Here is a 22,658-nt window from a genome sequence, read left to right on the forward strand (position 1 = left end):
GTTGCCTGAGTAGCTAGAATTACAGGTGTGAGCCACCAGCTCCTGGTGTATGTATGTATTTTTGTGCACATATCGAGGCTTGAACTAAGGACCTCACACTTTCCATTGCCTTTTTTCACTCAAGTCTGGTGCTCTACCACTTGAGCCACATCTCCACTTATATCTTTTTTCTGGTTAATTGAAGATAATATTGTCATGGATTTGTCTGCCCCAGCTGGCTTCAAGCTGTGATTCTCAATTTTCAGCCTCTTTAGTAGCTAGGATTACAGGTGTGAGTCCCCAGCACTTGGCTCTCCAAGTATTTAAGTGATGATGGCAGACCTCAAGCCAAAGCACAATTAGAAATGACTTCCTTAGATTCCAGATGAAGCTTCTCCCCCTCCTCTCTTTCTCTCCCCTCTCTCCCTCTCTCTCCCCCCCCCTCTCTCTCTCTCTCTCTCTCTCTCTCTCTCTCTCCCTCTCTCTCTCTCATTTCAAGACTGGGACTCAAACTAGGTATCTAACACCAACCTCAAGTTTTTTCTTTTGAACCATGGTCTTGTTATGTAGCCTCAATTGTCCTTGAATTCTTTACTCTCCTGCTAAAGCCCCTTGAATACTGCAATTACAGGTGTGAATTACCAACTACCTTGTTAGTCAAATGAAGTTTTTGTGCTTCTATCCCTCTTTTGCTTTCTATAGAAATTTCCCTTATTCTCTACTCCTACTTATCTTTTGGGTTGTCAGGGTATCTGGGCACTCAACTTGCCCTGTCTTAGTCCATTTTTGCTGCTATCACAGATGGAATAATTTGTAAACAATATACATTTTATCCTTTTTTCTTTCTTTTTTTTTTTTGGTGCCAGTATGGGGCCTTGAATTCAAGGCCTGAGTGCTGTCCTTTAGCTTTTTCTCTCAAAGTTGGCACTCTACCACTTGAACCACAGATCTATTTCTTGCTTTTTGGTGGTTAATTGTAGCTAGGAGTCTCAGGGACTTTCCTGTTCAGGCTAGCCTCAAACTAGGATCCTCAGATCTCAGCCTCCTGAGTAGCTAGTATTACAGGCATGAGCCATTGGCAGCACTTGACTAGAAATTTATTTCTTACGGCTTTAGGGGCTGAGAAGTCCAAGATAAGGGGCTGGTAAGACTGGTGTTTGCTGAGGGCCTCTCTCCTAAGATGGTGCCTCTTTGTAGAATCTCCTTCTCAGCAGGGGAAGGAATGTTGTGTCCTTAAATGGTACAAGAACAAATAAGGGCTAAACCAATGATCTTGAAACTTTTTATAAGGCTTGGAGTCTTTCATAAGAATGGAGCCTTCCTAACAAAAGGCATTCCCAAAAGGTCCCATGCTTACTGCTACCACATCAATTTTATTTTGTTTTTGTTTTTTTGTTTTGTTGGTTGTGGGGCTTGAACTCTGGGCTTGGGCGCTGTCCTTGTGCTCTTTAGCTCAAGGTGAGCTCTCTACCGCTTGAGCCACAGCGCCACTTCCTACCACATCAATTTTAAACCACAGGACTCACACACACACACAACTTAAACACCCCTACCAAATGTTCTCTTAACAGAGGGTTTGTTTGTTTATGTGCTAGTCCTAGGACCTGAGTTTTTGTGTTTGTTAGAAAAATGGAGGAAAAAGGAAACAGGCCATCTTCCACAGGCAAGGAGTGTTTATTGAGATATAACAGTGAGGACAAAGCTTCCTGTGGGCTTGGAGATTGTGTCAAGAGGTGGGTCAGGAGTTGGGTTTTTATGAGGTCTGAGCAAGGAGGCAGAGGTTAATAAAGAAGCCATTAGGTATAGGGAGGTCCGGGGCTTTTCAGTTGAACCCACAATAGAATGTTTGCAGTCAGGCTTAGGTAGATTGCTCTGCCTGTGTCAGGCAGTCTGTACATATCTTTGGTGGCTTGCCTGACATTTGTATGCATCGGGAAAACAGGGAGGGGGTCAGTCTTTAGGGGCTCAAGGCTAGTGCTCTATCATTTGAGCCACAGTTCCACTTGTGGCTTTTTGGTGTTTAATTGGTCCTAGGTGCTGTCCCTGAACATTTGTTCACAAAGCTAGTGCTCTACTACTTGAGCTACAGCTCCACTTCCTGCCTGTTCCCTTCCTTCCTTCCTTCCTTCCGTCCCTCCCTTCCTCCCTCCCTCCCTTCCTTCCTTCCTTCCTTGTCGGTCATGGGGCTTGAATTCTGGGCCTGGGCGCTGTTCTTCAGCTCAAGGCAAACCTATACGACTTGAGCCACAGCGTCACTTCTGGTTTTCTGGTGGTTTATTGGAGAGAAGAGTCTCAGGGACTTTCCTGCCTGGGCTGGCTTTGAACCGCGATCCTCAGATCTCAGCCTCCTGAGTAGCTAGGATGGCAGGCGTGAGCCACTAGTGCCAGGCTATTTCTTAAATGACAGCTTTGGTGACCTCTATCAATGTGTTTAGATCACAGAGACCTCAACTCTCAAGGCATCTGGATTCAAAGTGTGCTCAGAGCCAGGAAGTACCGGAGTCGTTGAAAGCAGCTATAGCGGTCCTCCGCCACTCTAAGAATAACGTGTGCGTGCGTGCGTGCGTGCGTGCGTGTGTGCGTGCGTACGTGTGCGCGCGCGTGCGTGCAGGCACATGCGCACTCCCCGGCCCCTCTCCCCCCCCCCCCCCCACCCGCCTGTGCCCCGTATATTGGTTCCGACCATATTGAAAATCCAATGACGCAGTCCACTAGGCGCCTCACCGCGCTGTGCTGCATTGACCGCTTCAAACTCTAGGTTCCCGCGCGCATACGCGCAGGCGCAGAACGGGTGGAGCTATGACGTCGGCGCTGAAGCGCGGGCCTGCGGATTGGTTGGTCTGGCGGCAGAGGGTTGGCCCTGCCGCTATGCGAGAGAACAGAGCATGCGTCGGATGTTAACGAGCGAAATTCAAGCTACAGCTCTGATTCCTGAAAACCAAGCTTGATGATGGAGGCGTCCACAAGTTCGGCGGAAATCCAGAATTTAAGCTCAATACAGGCTGCCCATTATCTGAGGTTAGTTTGGGCTACCGGGCAGGTATAACTAGCAGGGCCTTGGATTGCGCGGAGGAGGTGGTGGAGCCTTGTGGGACGCTTCTCGGCCCTTTCCGAGTAGGGCATGAGAATCGACTCCAAGCACTGACCGTATTTCTTTCCTGGGAATCCCTGGCACACCTACTTTTTGGCCAGAGGGGGTGCATGAGCTCCAGCATTATCTCCTACAGAGTCAGCACTTCAACTGCTTAAGCCCTTTCTGAATCTTCCTACCCTAACAAGCCCCAAACCTAATGTATACAGAGACAAATAACAGGGCCCCCAAATTGGTCTGGTAGTGGGAACCGATCTGCTGTATTGTTTCATGAGTACTTTAAATTGATTCATATGCTGGGCTGAGCGTTAGTATAAAGATGAGAGTGAGCATCTAAATAGAAGGATCACTGAGCAAAGGAAGATCTCACCACCGGAAACATTTGAACGATGTGTTAAAATGCATAAGCATTCACCTAATTGCTGAGTGAAATCTAGGGTATGTACGGATTTTTTTTTATTGTAAAATACACATAACATCAAATTAACCATCTTCATTTTTATTATTTTATTTTTTTGCGAGTACTGGGGCTTGAACTCAGGGCCTGAGCACTGTCCTTAAACCTCTCTGTGCTCAAGGCTAGCGCTCTACCACTTGAGCCACAGCACCACTTCCGGTTTTTTCCTTTTTGCTTATGTGGTGGTGGAGACTCGAACCCAGGGCCTCATGCATGCAAGGCAAGCACTCTACCACTGAGCCACCTTCCCAGCCCCTGTAATCCTAGCTTCTAAGGAGGCTGAGATTTGAAGATCACGGTTCAAAGCTGGCCAGGGCAGGAAAGTCCATGAGACTCCAATAAACTATTCAGAAAAAGCCAGTAGTGGCTCTTTGGCTCTAGAGGTAGAGCACTATCTTTTAGGGACAGTGCTCAGGCTCTGAGTTCAAGCCCCAGGATCAGCAAAACAAAAACCTTATTGTTTCTGCTTTTTAGAATTCATTTCAATAAATATTTTTCATATAATAGAGGCACACTCCAAGCTTTTATTTTGCAAAACTAAAACTGTACCAAGTAAACAAGTCCCATGATATCTTAAGACAGTCTATGTATGTTACTAGAGTACTGACTATTAGAGTTGGATCGTGTTACTTTATTTTTTACAGGTCTGGGGATTACAGCCTAGATCATCATGCATGTACTGCTAAATACTCTACCATTGAGCCATATCCCCAACTGAAGTTGGGTCATTTTAACTTCAGATGACTGGTTGGGAGTATAGTTCAGTAGTAGAGCACTAGCCCAGCATGAAAGAGCTGTGGGTTAGATCCACAGCACTTAAAAAACAAAAACAAAACAAGATAAAAACAGAAATTACAAGCAGTTAACTAGCTTGGTTACCAAAAGCAAGTTTCTCTTAACTATTTTGAGCCTTAAGTTTTCATTTGGAAAATGGATCTTTTTTTTTTTTTTTTGTCGGTCGTGGGGCTTGAACTCTGGGCCTGGGCGCTGTCCCTCAGCTCTTCAGCTCAAGGCGAGCGCTCTACCACTTGAGCTACAGCACCACTTCCGGTTTTCTGATGGTTTATTGGAGATAGGAGTCTCACGGTCTCTCTTGCCCCGGCTGGCTTTGAACCGCGATCCTCAGATCTCAGCCTCCTGAGTAGCTAGGATCTTTAGCCCTTCTCCTTTCCCTAAGCACATCAGGGGGAGGGCTCTCTGTCTGCACTGTTTGTTCCCTTAGAACTGTTTCTTACTCTGAGACATTTTGCTTGCTCCCAAAGCTTCTTGCCTGAGCATTCTTAAACAATCCCTGTCTTCCACTACCTACAGCTATCACTCCTCCTCCAATCATGTCTTCTCTCACAATTCATTTCAGGACTTATCTCATGACCCCCTCAGCTATTACAATTGCTTTCTTTTTCCTCCTAACATTTCTTTACTTCCCTGGTCCTGGGGCTTCAACTCAGGGCCTGGGCTCTGTTCTGAGCCCCTCTGTGTTCAAGGCTAGCGCTCTACCACTTGAGCCACAGCGCCACTTCAGGCTTTTTCTATTTATGTGGCACTAAGGAATTGAAACCAGGGCCTCATGCATGCTAGGCAAGCACTCTACCACTAAGCCACAATCCCAGCCCCCCACCTAATATTTCTGTCTCTCCTGTCCTCACTAATCCTCCCACATGCCCCCCATTCCACATATATTCCCCTCACACAAACTATCTCCTGTTTACAGCTTTGGTCCTAGATACAATGCTAGTTATTTAATCTGTTTCTCTTTTTCCCCTTCCTTTTTGTCCCTTTCTCTATCTGTTGCTGCTGTGTAAGTGCTGAAAAGAACTCTGAAACTGGCTTACATATGTTTGGCACACGATATCTTTTTTGTCTTTGTGCATGTGTATGCCTATTTGTCTGCATGTGTATGTATGTGTATATGCCAGTACTGGGGCTTGAACTCAGAGCTTGGGTACTCTCCCTTAGCTTTTTTGTTTATTCCTGGTATTCTACTGCTTAAGCCACAACTCTACTTCCAGATTTTTTTGGTGATTCACTGGAGATGTCTCATGGACTTTTACTGCCCAGGCTGTCTTTGAACTTTAACTCCCAGTCTCTTGAGTAGCTAGTATTACAGGTGTGAGTAACCAATTCTAGCCTTTTTTTGGTCTTTTACAAAATCTTTAGCCAGGCACCAGTGGCTCACACTTAGAGTGAAAAAGCTGAAGGACATCTGCCAGGCCCTGAATTCAAGTCCCAGTACTGGCACAAAATAAAGAGATCTCCAGATTTATTATTTTTTGTATTTTATAATAGGTCAATCTTATTACGAACATACATTCTTGATATTATTATATTTGAATTATTGCTAATAATTGTAATAGCTTAGGCTTTCATTTTAATATTTAATCACATTTTAATGAATGGTCTAAATCATAGTAAAACATGTATTTTTCAATAGAAAGTTTCAGAAAGCCTTTTCAAATTAAGGCACACACAAAAAATCTACAAGACAAGTGTGGTGGCCCATGCCTGAAATACCAACTATTTGGGAGGTTGCATCAGATTTGCAGGTTTGAGGCCAGCCTAGGTCAAGAGTTGTAAGATCTTATTTTTTAAAATAAAAGGACCCAGGGTATAGCTTGTGGTAGAACTCTTTGCCTAGTGTGTGTGTGAGGCCCTGAGTTCAATACTCAGTACTATAAAACAAAATTTTCAGTTGTACAATTGTAACCCTACCATTTGATTGTCTCTCAAAAACATGGACATTCTCAAAATAGAGAGGATATCAATATCAATGACAGAAAAAGTATACTCATTTCTGTAAACATTTTAGTTTTTGAAAATTCAAGCCCTACGACCGACAAAAAAAGAAAATTTAAAGTTACCAGTTTTCATAATTTTTGAAAATGCCCCAAAGTGCAGACATCAGTACATATTTCTTTTATTTTTTTTGGGGGGGGGTGTCTTGGGCTTGAACTCTGGGTCTGGGTACTTTCCTGAGCTCTTCAGCTCAAGGTGAGTGCTCTACCACTTGAGCCACAGCACCACTTCTTGTTTTTTGGTGGTTAATTGGAGATAAGAGTCTTACAGACTTTCTTGCCAGGGCTGGCTTTGAACTGTGATCCTCAGGTCTCAGCCCCCTGAGTAGCTAGGATTACAGGAGTGAGCCAATGGCGCCTGGCCATATTTCTTTTTTTGTTGGTACTAGAGCTTAAAGTTCAGGCATTTGCTTGCTAAGCAGGTGCTATACCACTTGAGCCATTTCCTCAGTCCTTGCTTAAGTTTTTTTTTTCAGATAGATCTTTTTTTCCAGGGCCAACCCTGATCCTTCTACACTTCCTGTGGGGATGGGATTATAAACCACAAATGCTTGGATTTTTTTTTTTGGTCAGTTGTGGGGCTTGAACTCTGGGCCTGGGCACTGTCCCTGAGCTGTTCAGCTCAAGGCTAGTGCTCTACCAGTTTGAATCACACCACCACCTCTGGTTTTCTGGCAGCTAATTGGAGGTAAGTGTCTCATGGACTTTCCTGCCCAGGCTGGCTTTGAACCATGATCCTCAGATCTTAGTCTCTCCTGAGTAGCTAGAATTAAAGGCGTGAGCCACCAGTGCCCTGCCAGTCTAGCATTTTGCTGGATAATTAAAGATGAGGCCTCACAGATGGGGTTTCTGTCTAAGATGGTTTTGAATCACTGTCCTTCAGGTCTCAACTTCCTAGTAGATAGAATTACAGGGATGAGCCATCACAACCTTGGCTTGTTTTTGAGATGGGTTCTTGCAAACTTTCTGTCAAAGTTTGTCTGGAAGTGAGATCTTCTCAGTTATCACCTCTGAGTAGCTGGGATTACAGGTGGGTACCACCATACCCAGCAGTTTAGTATATTCTTAACCCATTTTCCAGCTATTAGTTTTATCTCACTTCAGTTGATTTTTGTTGTTGTTGTTGTTTGCTGGCCCTGGGACTTGAACTCTGGGCCCGGGCTCTGTCCCTTTGCTTTTGTGCTCTACCTCTTGAGCCACAGCTCCACATCTGGCTTTTTGTGATTAATTGTAGATAAGAGTCTCACAGACTTTTCTGCCTGAGCTGGCTTCAAACCACAGTCCTCAGATCTCAGCCTCTTCAGCAGTTAGGATTACAGGTGTGAGTGACAGGTACCCAGCTTAGTTGATAGTTAAAAAAATGTAAAAAGAAAAATTATATATACACACACTACATTAATTGTTCAGAGTAAGGGATTTTATTATGACATTTTCATACATATATATAATGCACTTTGATCATATTTTATCTCTATTATTCTTCTTGCTCCCTCCCCCTGCTACATACATTTCTTTGTCATAAAGCATCTTCTGTCACAGTGATCTTGGGCACACTGTGTCATGCTCTCCTTTGGTGATGCCTGCTCACCAGCTCCTCTATTGTCTGCCTGCTCACTGTGCTGCTCAAGCTCCCTCCATTTTTCTCCCTGTCACCAACTTGTCTCTGACACTCATCTGTTCATTACCACATATCCAGTCACTGTTTATTTTCTCTGCCATCCACTTGCTCTTTCATCTCACCCTCTTTTTCTCTGCCATCCTTCCCACTGTGTCCCCTTGCACTGTTCTCAGTCACCTATGGTCTCTTAGTTTGTCAACCACTCTTTACCTGTCTCTATCACCTGTCTTTATTTTTGTCTCTGGGGGTTTGAACTCAGGGCCTCAGGCTTCCTAGGCAGCCTCAATCACTTGAGCCACATCACCAGCCCCACTGAATCTTTTTTTGGTGCCTGTCCTTTCCCTGTCATACGATCTCATTGCCTACCCTCTCTCTCTATCAGTAACTTTTGGGTTTAAGCACAGATAGAAACCATGCATTGTATTAAAATAAGATTTTTTTGGTATGTGTGTGCCAGTCCTGGTGCTTGAGCTTAAGAAGGCCTGTCCTGTCCTTGAGTTTTGTTGCTCAAAGCTAGCACTCTACTATTTGAGTCACATCCCACTTCAGGCTTTTTTGGTGTTCAATTGGAGATAAGAGACTCAAACTTTCTTGCCTGGGCTGGCTTTGAACCACTATCCTTAGTTCTCTGCCTCCTGTGCAGCTTGGATTACAGGTGTGAGCCACCAGCACCTGACAAAACAGAAATTTTTTAACATATTCACCTGAGAAATGAGATGCCTAGCTAATGAATGAATTAGGTATGAACTAGGACTAAAGGAGGGTATTTAGGGAAGAGCAAACCCGGGAGAAACTGTACATCCCTCTGGATAGCAGAAAAGTGGGGGTGCTAGTTTTCAGGCAGGGCTGGTGTGGGCTTCCAGGGCCAGCAGGCAGCCACCTCTCTTGGTTCTGTCACCCTTTTATAATTATTTCATCTGAAGATATATAAATGTCACTACAAAATCTCAATTCTACTGTCTCCAATAAAGAATCAGTCACTGTTTTTGTGACATTAGGTTATTTGTAAAGATAGTGACAATCGTAAAAACACAAGTCCCGAAAAAGTGTAATTATGCTTAGAATGGAGAAGAAAGTACAAGGATCTCACAGACTTTGCTATACCAAACAGATGAAAAGCCAGTTGATCCTATACTGTAGGTTTATCCAAATAGATTTTTTAAAATCCCATCCTTTTCCTTTGTGTATGCTTTATTCACTTTAATAAAATAAACTCCTTAGAAAATGTTGAAGAATGGGGCTGGGAAGGTGGCTCAGTGGTAGAGCGCTTGCCTTGCATGCATGAGGCCCTGGGTTTGATTCCTCAGCACCACATAAGAAAAAAAGAAAAAAGCCGGAAGTGGTGCTGTGGCTCAAGTGGTAGAATGCTAGCCTTGAGCTGAAGAGCTGAGGGACAGTGCCCAGGCCCAGAGTTCAGGCCCCACGACCGGACCAAAAAAAAACAAAAACAAAAAACCCCGAAAATGTCGAAGAAGGAGTTGGTGATCAACTCCTAAATCATATACATTTCTTCTTACTCCTATCAATTTGTGCCATATTTAGCCTAGGCAGGAAATTCTTGATAATTTGAACATGTGAGGTCCCTTAAGAGTTCTGAGCGGGGGTGGGAAGGTGGCTCAGTGGTAGAGCACTTGCCTTGCATGCCTGAGGCCCTTGGTTCAATTCCTCAGCACCACATAAGCAAAAAGAAAAAAGCCGGAAATGGGGCTGTGACTCAAGTGGTAGAGCGCTAGCCTTGAGCTCAAGGACAGCACCCAGGCCCAGAGTTCAGGCCCCATGACCTGACTCAAAAAAAAAAAAAAAAAAAAAAAAGAGTTCTGAGCTCTGCAGGGTTACATATATCCCATGTTGCTTTTGGTTTCCCCTCTTGCCTTTGCTTTAAACCCCTATTCCAGTTTCTTCTTTCTAGCAGTTTGTGAATTTTCAGCCTCCTTCTTGGCCTCTATGAACTTGTGGCAGGCAATTGCTTTGACAATTTTTACACGAAGCCCTCAAGTAACTAGCTAGTTGCTGAGTTCTTCAGTCTCTCAGTATCCCACTCCTCCACGGCCTAGTTTATCCTCTTTTTTTCCCCCTGACTTTTCAACATTTTGATTTGTTTCTCACAGGAGATTCAAATCTAACAATGGCTCCAAAATGCTGAGTAAGTTCCTTTTACTGAGTTTCTTTGAGTACTGTTCCCTGAGATTCATTTACATTCTTCAACTTATCTTTTTTATTTTCTCCAACTGAATCTGGAGGCTGATGTTTTATGTTCAGAATGTTTTTTTATGCAATTCCTGACATTTGTTCCACATACTTATGGCAATTCTAGAAGGACACTCTTTATATGCATTTACATTGGTTCAGTTTTTGACCCCTCTGCTAGGAAATCTGAGGCTTCTGTGATTTTCTACTGGTTCCTTCTTCTTTAACTTCTTGTTTTGTCTTGTCAGTCGTGGGGCTTGAACTTGGCCTGGGCACTGTCCCTGAGCTCTTCAGCTCAAGGCTAATGCTCTATCACTTGAGCCACAGCGCCACTTCCGGTTTTCTGGTGGTTTATTAGAGAGTCTCACGGACTTTCCTGCCCAGGCTGGCTTTGAACTGCTGTCCTCCAATCTCAGCCTCCTGAGTAGCTAGGATTACAGGCATGATCCACCAGCACTCGGCTCCTCTTTAAGTTCTTGTAAGTTTAAATTTGGAGTTCTCCAATGTGGCTTCATCTTTAGAGTTTGATACAACTTGACTTTCATTTAGGCCAGAAAACAGCCCCACAGCCATCTTAGGACCTGTCAAACATCCTTACTTTGCACCCTCTTGTCTACTCTTTCACTCTCCTATATGCTCTCCTCATTCTTCACTTTTTTTTGCCAGTCCTTGGACTTGAACTCAGGGCCTGGGCACTGACCCTGAACTACTTTTTTGCTCAGGCTAGCACTCTATTGCTTGAACCACAGTGCCACTTCTGGCACTTTTTCTGTTTATGTAGTATTGAGAAATCGAACCCAGGGCTTCATGCATGCTAACAAGCACTCTACCTCTAAGCTACATTCCCAGACCCTCCTCACTCTTTTTTTTTTTTTTGTGGTGGGGCTTGAACTCTGGGCTGGGTGCTGTCCCTCATCTCTTCAGCTCAAGGCTAGTGCTCTACCACTTGAGCCACAGCACCACTTTTTGTTTTCTGATGGTTACTTGGAGATTAGATTCTCATGAAGTTTCCTGCCTGGGCTGGCTTTGAATGGCGATCCTCAGATCTCAGCCTCCTGAATAGCTAGGATTACAGGCATGAGCCACCAGTGCCCTACCCTCCTTCACTTTTTTTATTGGCCTCTTTTTGTCTGTATTTGTCCTTGCCCTATCCCTGCCATTTATCTAATACTGTGTCCTCTCTGGCTAGCTTCTATGACTAGTGACCCACTATTTCAGGGACCTACTTATGTTCATTCTCTCAGTTATCTTTGCTTACTCACTCTTTCTGTTGATCACTGGCTTGTTCTTTGTCAGTACACATACTCTGTTGCCCACCCCACTGTCTCTGTCTGTCTCTGACTCTTTCTCTCTCAAACTGTTCTATACTTTCTTTTACACAAAACATCAATTTTTTGAAACCTTGTCTCCATTACAATATTTCCTCTGTCCTTGTAACACCATAAATTGGTTAATACTCTGTTTCTGTCTTCTATGCCTTTCCTTTTTCATAGTCTAGAACTTTAATTTGAGTGAGGCTGGCATCTTACTACATTGCCCAGGCTGGTCTTTAACTTAAGCGATCAATCCTCCCACCTAAGCCTTCCAAATGAGTTGGGATTATAGGCATACATGACCATATACCACTATAGCTTTTTGCCTGTTTATTTGAATCAGTGTCTTGCTATGTAGCCTAGGCTAGCACCTTGAACTAGGGCACCTCCTGCCTTAGCTTCTTCAGTGCTGAAATAAAAGGTTTTCAATGCCATACTACACTCAACATCCCTCTTTAAAATATCTTTTCCTTTTTCTCTTGTTCTTTCTCTCTTCCCTCCCTTCTTCCTTTCCCCTCCATCTCCTCCCTCCCTTCTTCCCTTTCTTTTTGTGCTACTCCTGGAGCTTGAATTCATGGAGTGGGAACTGTCCCTGAGATTTTGTGCTAAAGTCTAGCACTCTACCACTTGAGCCAGATCCATTTCTGGCTTTTTGGTGGTTAATTGGAGTTAAGAGTCTCATAGATTTTCCTGCTAGGATTGTCTTCAAACCATGGGCCTCAGATCTCTGCCTTCTGAGTAGCTAGGATTGCAGGGGGGAGCTACTGCTGTCTGGATATTTTCTTTTGTTGAGGTGTAAGTATTCTCAACATTAATTCATTTGGCTTATTTTTTGTCATTTAACTTTTGTTGTAATGAATAATCCTTATGAATTTTGGTACACTTTTATTGAGTACACACTTTGGAAGTGGGATTGCTTGTTGTTAGAAAATACACATTTAAAGTAGCCATTGAAACCAGTGAGGTGGTACATGGCTATGGTTCAAGCTACTACTGAGGCTGAGTCAGGAGGATTGTTTGAGGCAGCCTGGGCCATGGAGTGAGACCCAGTCTCTGGGGTGAATGAAATAATGAATGATAATTCAAGAACACCTTACCAGTCTTTAATCCAATCAGTAGTCTTTACAAGTAACCATTTATTTGTGCTTTTCTCAGATTATCATTTGATGATCCTGATCCTTTTTTTTTTCTTTTTAAACTCATGGCCATTTTCTAGTCATTTTCTAGGCCATTTTCTAGTCATGGCCATTTTCATGTTCAGTTTTTTTTTTTTTTTTTTTTTTTGGTCAATTGTGGGGCTCGAACTCTGGCCTGGATAATGTCCCTTAGCTTTTTAGCTCAAGGCAAGCATTCTACCACTGGAGCCACAGCGCCACTTTCAGTTTTCTGAGTGGTTTATTGGAAATCAGTCTCATAGACTTTCCTGCTAGGCTGGCTTTGAACTGTGATCCTCTCATATCTTAGCCTCTTGAGTAGCTAGGATTACAGGCATGAGCCACCGGTGCCCAGCTTTACGTTCAGTTTTTTTGGTAGGTTCTTTTGCTAACGTTGCCTGGGCTGACCTCAAACCTAGGTTCTGTGACCTTTGCCTCACAAGTATCTGGTATTGCAGACATATATCACCAAACCTGGCTTGCTTTTGAGATAAGATTTTGCTAACTTTTGCTTTGACTAGCATTGAGCTACAATCCTTTTCTCAGTCACCCAAATGCTGAGATTACAAGTATGTGCCACCACACTGGTCTTAGTTTTGCTTTATTTTTTGGCAGTATTGGGGTATGAAATTAGGACTCTACTCTTACTAGGTATTTACTCTACTACTTGAGCCATACTCTTAGCCCAGTTTTCTTTGAAGCTAGAAATTATAGTATTTTCTTTTCTAAATATTTATATGAGTGGACAAAGGTATTTATGTGTATAAACATGTACATGTATGTATGTGCTGTTGTAGTATTTATAATGATAGCTGTTATTTCATTCTACAAGCTTTTCTCCCCTGTGCTGGGAATGGAACCCAGGGCCTCTCAAATGCTAGACAATTACTGTAGCACTGAACTATATCGTTAGTCCAGTATACATACTGATTGATAGGGAAATTGTTAAATAGTTAGATTAAATTCTAGTACATCCAGTACATATATATATATACATATATATGTGCTATATATAGTACATAGTATATAGTACATAGTATAGTAGAGCATGTCAATAGGATTTAAATTTTTTTTTCCAATATTGATGTCTATCTTTTTCCAGTAACAAATTGTCAATTTGTTACTAGGGTTTCTTTTTTTTTTTGGGGTGGGGGGTGGGGGGCCCGGTCATGGGGCTTGAACTCTGGGCCTGGGAACTGTCCCTCAGCTCTTCAGCTCAAGGCAAGCGCTCTACCACTTGAGCCATAGCGCCAGTTCCGGCTTTTTTCTTTTTGCTTATGTGGTGCTGAGGAATCGAACCCAGGGCCTCACGCATGCAAGGCAAGTGTTCTACCACTGAGCCACCTTCCCAGCCCCCAAATTGTCAATTTGTTGATCTCAATTTTTTTTTTTTTGGTCGGTCGTGGGGCTTGAACTCTGGGCTTGGGCGCTGTCCCTCAGCTCTTCAGCTCAAGGCGAGCGCTCTACCACTTGAGCTACAGCGCCACTTCCGGTTTTCTGGTGGTTTATTGGAGATAGGAGTCTCACAGTCTCTCTTGCCCGGGCTGGCTTTGAACCGTGATCCTCAGATCTCAGCCTCCTGAGTAGCTAGGATTACAGGCGTGAGCCACCAGCACCCGGCGATCTCAATTTTTTTATTATCCTCTCCATTACCTCTTCTTACTATCATGGTTTTGTCATGTACTTCATCATTATTAATTACTACAGCTGCTCTTGGAATTGGGCACCTTGCAAGATAAAGGACCTTGCTATGGTCTGATTTTGGTTTATATACCCCAAAAGTCATGTTGAGTTTCAATTGCTGTTATATTTGAGAGTTGTGGGCCCTTTAAAAGATTGTTGGGGTCATGGAGGTTCTGCCTTCATGAAGGAATTGGCTGTCATAAGAGCAAGTCAGCTCCTGTCTTCGTTGTTTTCTATTGCTGAAAAAAATAACTGAAGGATTTGTTCGAAGTCAAATTTCAGAGGTTTCAATGCCATAGTTAGCTGGCTCCATTGTTCTTAGTTTGTGGCATGGCATAATGGAGGAAAGGGCTTACCTCATGGCAGCTGGGAAAGCAGAGAAAAGGAAGAAATAATGGGGACAAGATATAACCTTCTAGTGCATACCCATGAACCTGCTTTGGATGAAGCTTTAACTAGGACCATACCCTAGTTTCCATCATGTCTCAGTATTGCCATTAAATTATGACTTGATCAGTGGATTTGCCCATTGATTAGATCAGAACCATCATGACCTATCATTTCCCAAAAGTCTCTTAGCATTGCATTAATGATCAAGCCTTCAACATACAGTTTTTTTTTCTTTTTACTTTTTTTTCTTGGTCCAAGACTGGGACTTAAACTCAGTACCTGCAGCCACTTTTGCTTACTGGCTGGCACTCTATCAACAGCCACGCCTCCAACCCCCCACAACATATAGTTTTGGTTTTGTTTTTGTTTTTTTGGTTGGTCGTGGGGCTTGAACTCTGGGCCTGAGCACTGTCCCTCATCTCTTCAGCTCAAGGCGAGCGCTCTACCACTTGAACTACAGCGTCACTTCCAGTTTTCTGGTGGTTTATTGGAGATAAGAGTCTCACGGACTTTCCTGCCCAGGCTGGCTTTGATCCTCAGATCTCAGCCTCCTGAGTAGCTAGGATTACAGGTGTGAGCCACCGGAACCCGGCTAACACATAGTTTTTGAGGGGTATTTACTATCAGAACAACTCCTTTTGTCCCCTCTCTCTGTACCTCATTCCCCTTTGTACTTTTCTGTCAGGCATAGAGCAACATGTTGTCCTCACCAGAAATTGAGCATGTAGGTACTGCAGTATGCTCTTGAACTTTTAGAACTGTGAGTCTAAGTAAGCCTTTTTTTTTTCCAGTCCTGAGGCTTGAACTCAGGGCGTGGGCACTGTCTCTTAGCTTTCTTTGCTCAAGGCTAGCACTCTTTCACTTGAGCCACAGCGCCACTTCTGGCTTTTTCTGTTTATGTGGTACTGAGGAATCAAATCAAGGGCTTCATGCATGGTAGGCAAGCACTCTACCACTAAGCCACATTCTCAGCCCTAAGTAAACCTTCTGCGTATATAAATTAACCCAGCCTCAGTTGTTTTGTTATGACAATAGAAAACAGACTCAGACAAGACTTCCTCCCACAAAAAGTTTAGCTCAGATGTCAAGATTGCTAATCTTACATACATAGAACCAAGAAGATATAAAAGTGTTTTTTACACATGTATTGAGATTTTCTGGGGAAAGTGAGGCAAGTTTCTGGATCTGATGTGAAAACTGCTTGAGTGTAGGGAAAAGATGTAAGTAGTGTTATGATAAGGTTTCTTGTGCAGGGGCTGAAACTTTAATGGTTTGAGTTGCCCTCAGGTGCCAAGGAAGGAAGCATTTCAGATATATTTTTAGCTTACTAATAAGCAAAGTGGGAATGGTGGAACTTTAAAAGCTGTTAGTAGTCATGTTAGACTTATTTGTGATAACATAACTAACATACGACTTAATGGAGTAAGGATTTATTTGCTCAACATTTTTTTCTCTTTTAAAAATATTTATTGTAGGGGCTGGGAAGATGGCTCAGTGGTAGAGCGCTTGCCTTGCATGCCTGAGGCCCTGGGTTCGATTCCTCAGCACCACATAAGCAAAAAGGAAAAAGCCGGAAGTGGTGCTGTGGCTCAAGTGGTAGAGCTCTAGCCTTGAGCTGAAGAGCTGAGGGACAACGCCCAGGCCCAGAGTTCAGGCCCCATGACTGGACCCAAAAAATAAATAAATAAATAAATAAAAATATTTATTGTTATTGTAAAGATAACATACAGAGGAGTTATGGTTATATAAGTCAGATAAAGAATACATTTCTTTTTTAACACTGTCACCCCTTCTCTTGCTCTCTCCCAGTTTTTCCTTCCTGTCCCCATTCACAGGTACTACTGTTTATTTTCAACATAGTATCTAGTGAATATCACTGCTGCATTTGTTCAGCCTTTGTCCCTCCATGTCTGTGCCCCTTTACTCTCCTCCCAAAGACAGATATGGCCAGAGATGTTGAACATTTCTTCATGTGTCTATTGACCATTCTTCTGAGAAGTCTGGCTTTATCCCATTTATCAATTGTGTTGTTACTTCTTTAAGAGCTTAATTTTTTGTTGCTCAACTTTTTTTTTTACAGAGGTTTCATTCATAGTGGAGGAGAGGGCAATTCACATGGAGGATAAAAAAGAATAAAGGGCTGGGAAGGTGGCTCAGTGGTAGAGCGCTTGCCTTGCATGCCTGAGGCCCTGGGTTTGATTCCTCAGCACCACATAAGCAAAAAGAAAAAAGCCGGAAGTGGCGCTGTGGCTCAAGTGGTAGAGCGCTAGCCTTGAGCTGAAGAGCTGAGGACAGAGCCCAGGCCCAGAGTTCAGGCCCCACTACCGCCCCCCCCCCCCAAAAAAAAGAATAAAGTAGTGACAAGGAGCAAGGGCAAGATACAGCTTCTAAAGATGTATGTCCAGTGACAGTGACATGCCACCTTCAGCCAGGCCTCACCTTCCACAGTTCTGTCACCTTCCAAAATTCTCTTTAGATTTTTTTTTTTTTTGTCGCTCATGGGGCTTGAACTCGGGGCCTGGGCGCTGTCCCTCAACTCTTCAGCTCAAGGCCTGCGCTCTACCACTTGAGCCACAGCGCCACTTCCAGTTTTCTGGCAGTTTATTGGAGATAAAGAGTCTCATGGACTTTCCTGCATGGACTGGCTTTGAACTGTGATCCTCAGATCTCAGTCGCCTGAGTAGCTAGGATTACGGGCATGAGCCATGAGAACCTGGCGCATGAGCCATGAGAACCTGGAGCTCTTCAGATTTTGAATCTATCATTGGATTAAACTATTAGGTCAGAACCTTTAGGATCTAATTGTCCTTAGGAATATTTAGAGGTATGTTTTAGTAATGATGTAGGTACGCTGGGAAGGTGGCTCAGTGGTAGAGTGCTTACCTAACATGAAGCCCTGAGTTTGATTCCTCAGTCCCATATACATAGAAAAAGCCAGAAGTGGTGTTGTGGCTCAAGTGGAAGAATGGCAAATTAAGCTAAGGGACAGTGCCCAGGCCCTGAGTTCAAGCCCCAGAACTAGCAAAAAAAAAAAAGACGTCCTGAATCAGAATCTGTATGCTTACAAGAGTCCGATGAGATAGATACTTAATATTGATTTAGGTGTTTGTCAATCTAATGACGCTAACAGTCTGTGAACAGTGGTCAAGCAATAGTAACAGAATCACTTTTTTAACACAATTATTAAGGTTGATATACATTATACAAAGGGGGAATTCATTGTGACATTTTCATATATGCATATAATGTATCCATATCAACCTCTATCACCCTTATCTCCTCCCCCTTCTAAACCAATTTTAACAGGCTTAATTGTTCTATTTTATTTATTTATATTTTTTGTCAGTCATGGGGCCTGAACTCTGGGCCTGGGCGTTGTCCCTCAGCTCTTCAGCTCAAGGCTAGAGCTCTACCACTTGAGCCACAGCGCCACTTCGGGCTGCTTTTTGTGCTTATCTGGTGTTGAGGAATCAAACCCAGGGCCTCATGCATGCAAGGCAAGCACTCTACCACTGAGCCACCTTCCTAACCCCTCATTGTTCTATTTCAAACATGCAAATAAACTGCTTCAACTATATTCATCTTCTTTCACCCTCACCTTTCAACTAACCTTACTCCTCCCATGGATTCTGCCCTCCTAGGAGAGCCAGTTTTCCTTTCCTGACATTCCTTTTAAGTGTATAGTAATTGTACTAAAGAGTATTTCACCATGGTATGTCAGATGTGCTTCACTATAGCTTTTTCTTTTCTGGTCTCTTCAACCATGTATTGATCAACAGCTATAATTGAGATTTTTTTATGCCATCTTTCATACATGTGTTTTGAAATTATTCACCATCTTTCTGTTTGGAATCACCTTAATTACACCTCCATTATCTCAATATGCAGCATTCTACTCTCTAATCACTTTACTTTCTTTAGGATGTCATTTACAACACCCTTTCATGTCACTGGATGCTCTAGGCTATTGATTGAGTCTTTTCACTGTTGCTTCCCAACTCAGGTCCTCACTTCCCACCTAACACACACACACACACTCTCTCTCTCTCTCTCTCTCTCTCTCTCTCTCTCTCTCTCTCTCTCTCTCTCTCTCTCTCCACTTCATTTTTCTTGCTTTATCCGGTAGGGAGCATATTGTTTTTCCAGCAGATATCACCATACTATTTTCTTAAACCTGTGAATGTAACTTTATACGGAAAACAAGATTTAAGGTCCAAGATGGAATTAAGGTTGCTATTCAGCTGACACCAAAATGGGGAGATTTTTCAAGGTAGTTGCTAGAGTCCTTTAAAAGTAGAAGAGGGGTACAGAAAAGATCAGAGAGATGAGATATGAGACAGCAGTATTATTGTTGTTAATATTATTTATTACTATTGTTGTTGTTATTGCCTTTCTTGGGTTTGAACTCAGGGCCTGAGCACTGTCCCTGATCTTTTTTTCACTCAAGGCTGGTACTGTATCATGTGAACCACAGTTCCATTTCTAGCTTTTTTCCCCTGGTTAATTGGAGATAAGTTCTTAACAGACTTTCCTGCCTGGGCTGGCTGTAAACCATGATCCTCAGGTCTCTGCCTTATAAGAAGCAAGGGTTATATGCATAAACCACTGGTACCCAGCTTAATATTACTTTTATTAGTAAATATTAGTTATACAAGGGGGCTTATTTTGATATTCCATATATGTATTATATATTATACTTGGGGGCTCATTTTGATATTCCATACACACACACACACATATATGTATTATATATGTGTGTATATCCCTGTAGTGACATACTTGTATTACTATATCAATAATAGCAATAAGGAATTAATTCACTTTCAGAAATCCATGTTTGGCTTAAATAAATAGAAGTGGTTGAAGAAACAGCTAACTGCCCTTGCTTGGAATCCATGATTATTAATATTAAACAGATTCTTAATACTTGGCAATAATTTTACATTTCTCCAGTGTATTTATTTGTCCACTCTACAAGAAGCATGTTTCATATCTTCTTGCTTTTTCAAACCCTCAACACCTTCTTTATGTCTGATGCTGGGACCCTGCTTCCAGTTTCACTAGAAGAGAATAGGAAGAGAAATTCCACAAGCTATGGGAGAACAGAGCCACCCATCTCCCAGAATTGTTCCCACTGAATTTTCTGTCTTGTTAGTATGGATGAATTCTTCATGCTCCTACTTAAGTCATAACTCTTCTATTGGTGCAAAACATCCCACCCTTGTCACCCTATGATACAAAGACTTTGATCTAGAAGTATTTTTTTCATTACTAAGAAAATAATCTTTTAATTTTTATTTTGTAGTTCTGGGGAACAAACCCAGGGCCTTATGTATGCTAGGCAAACACAACCCCAGTTCCCCAAAACTCTATTGACCTTATGTTTTCCTCCAATTATTACTCCATGCTTTATCCTCCCTTTAAATAAAAGTTCTAAATACATATTTGTCATTTCCAATTCCTTTTTTCCAAGCTTCTCTTGAACTCACTTCTTTTTTTTTTTTTTTTTGAGTCCGGTTGTGGGCCTGAACTCTGGGCCTGGGCGCTGTCCCTCAGCTCTTCAGCGCTCTACCACTTGAGTCACAGCGCCACTTCTGTCTTTTTTTTTTTTGCTTATGTGGTGCTGAGGAATTGAACCCAGGGTCTCAGGCATGCAAGGTAAGCACTCTACCACTGAGCCACCTTCCCAGCCCCGAGTACATTTCTTTTTTGCCAGTCCTGGGACTTGAATTCAGGGCCTGGGCACTGTCCCTGAGCTTCTTTTGCTCAAGGCTAGCACTCTACCACTTGAGTCACAGTGCTACTTCTAACCTTTTCTGTTTATTTGGTACTGAAGAATCAAACTCAGGATTTCATGCATCCTAGGCAAGCACTCTACCACTAAGCCACATTCCCAGCCTTGGGAGAAATATTTTTGTTTTTGTTTTTTTTTTGGGGGGTCCGGTCGTGGGGCCTGAACTCTGGGCCTGGGCGCTGTCCCTCAGCTCTTCAGCTCAAGTCTAGCGCTCTACCACTTGAGCCACAGCGCCACTTCCGACTTTTTTCTTTTTGCTTATGTGGTGCTGAGGAATCGAACCCAGGGCCTCATGCATGCAAGGCAAGCACTCTACCACTGAGCCACCTTCCCAGCCCCGAGAAATATTTTTAATATGATTTTATTGTTATTATGAAGGCGATATACCTAGGGGTTACCATTTTATGTCAGGTAATTAGTACATTTCTTTTTGGACAATGTCGCCCTTCCTTTGTTTTCCCCCAAATGTAGTAATCTTTACTCCACAGAAATGGCATTGTGAAGTGAAGTGAATTAATTCTAGACCTTGGGGAGGTTTATACTATATTAGCTATCTGCAAACATTCCCAATCTCTTTTGGACTAGGATTAGATCTACAATATTTCAAGATCCTTTCTCCCTCTCCCTCTCCCCCTCCTTTTCCCTCTCCCTCTCCCTCTCCCTCTCCCTCTCTCCTTCTTTCCTTCCCTTCCTTCCTTCCCTCCCTTCCTTCCCTTCCTTTCTTCCCTTCCCTCCCTCCTTCCTTCCTTCCTTCCTTCCTTTCTTTCTTCCTTCCTTCCTTCCTTCCTTTCTTTCTTTCTTTCTTTCTTTCTTTCTTTCTTTCTTTCTTTCTTTCTTTCTTTCTTTCTTTCTTTCTTTCTTTCTTTCTTTCCTTCCTTCCTTCCTTCCTTCTTTCTTTCCTTCCTTCCTTCTCTCTCTCTCTCTCTCTCTCTTTCTCTTTTTTGTCATTCACGGGGCTTGAATTCTAGGCCTGAACACTGCTCCTCAGCTCTTCAACTCAAGGCTAGTGCTCTACCATTTGAGGCACAGCGCCATTTCTGGTTTTCTGGTGGTTTATTGGAGAGAAGAGTTTCACAGCCTTTCCTGCCCGTGTTGGTTTTGAACCATGATCCTCAGATCTCAGCCTCCTGAGTCCCTAGGATTATAGGCGTGAGCCACTGGTGCCTGGCAAGATCCTTTTTCTTTTAAGCAATGTTAGACATGCTGTTTTTTGTAATCTCAGCAAAATACTCTCTTTAAAATTGAATATGATAGCCAAGCACTGTCTACCTGGGCAGGAAAGGTCATGAGACTCTTATTTCCATGTAACCACCAGAAAACCAGAAGTGGCGCTGTGGCTCAAAGTAATAGAGTGCTAGCTTTGAGCAAAAGACCTCAGGGACAGTGCCCTGAGTTCAATCCTCACGACTGACCAAAAAAAAAAAAAAAAAAAAAGAATATGAAGGTTTACTTGGTCTAATGGGTCATTTTGGTGTTTCAAAGCTTTTTTTTTTTTTTTGGGGGGGTCCGGTTGTGGGGCCTGAACTCTGGGCCTGGGTGCTGTCTTTCAGCTCTTCAGCTCAAGGCTAGTGCTCTACCACTTGAGCCACAGCACCACTTCCGGCTTTTTTTTCCTGCTTGGTGGTGCTGAGGAATCGAACCCAGGGCCTCAGGCATGCAAGGCAAGCTCTCTACCTCTGAGCCACCTTCCCAGCCCTCTTGAACTCACTTCTATCAGGTTTTTACCCCTATCACTGTAATTAAACTGCTTTTGTCAAGGTCACCAATGACTTCTATTGTTTTTTGTTTGTTTGTTTGTTTGTTTGTTTGGTCCAGTCGTGGGGCCTGAACTCTGGGCCTGGGCACTGTCCCTCAGCTCTTCAGCTCAAGGCTAGTGCTCTACCACTTGAGCCATAGTGCCACTTCCGGCTTTTTTCTTTTTGCTTATATGGTGCTGGGGAATCAAACCCATGGCCTCATGCATGCAAGGCAAGCGCTCTACCACTGAGCCACCTTCCCAGCCCCATGACTTCTATTGTTAAGTCCAGCACTTCTCAATCTTTATTTTCCTCAGCTAATAATATTTGATAAAAATCATTAGATCAATTTTCTTTTCTTTTTTTTTTTTTTTGCGAGTTCTGGGGCTTGAACTCAGGGCCTGGGCACTGTCCCTGAGCTTCTTTTCTCAAGGCTAGCATTCTACTACTTTAGCCACAGCACT

General features: G+C 43.0%; 1 protein-coding gene and 1 pseudogene across 1 annotated transcript in view; one reads left to right on the forward strand and one right to left on the reverse strand.

Moving 5' to 3' along the window:
• The first annotated feature begins 2,852 nt into the window (after positions 1-2,852).
• Positions 2,853-22,658, forward strand: part of Ercc6l (ERCC excision repair 6 like, spindle assembly checkpoint helicase) — a 44,125-nt gene continuing 24,319 nt past the window's right edge. Inside the window, exon 1 of the mRNA XM_042694919.1 lies at positions 2,853-2,997. Coding sequence (XP_042550853.1) covers positions 2,927-2,997 — 71 coding nt within the window. The 5' untranslated portion in view covers positions 2,853-2,926. The remainder of the gene's footprint in view (positions 2,998-22,658) is intronic.
• On the reverse strand, positions 9,770-10,273 carry LOC122120672 (annotated as a pseudogene).

Source organism: Dipodomys spectabilis, unplaced genomic scaffold (assembly GCF_019054845.1).
Source record: "Dipodomys spectabilis isolate Male_0828 unplaced genomic scaffold, ASM1905484v1 ptg000176l, whole genome shotgun sequence".
In the NCBI taxonomy this organism is placed as follows: domain Eukaryota; kingdom Metazoa; phylum Chordata; class Mammalia; order Rodentia; family Heteromyidae; genus Dipodomys; species Dipodomys spectabilis.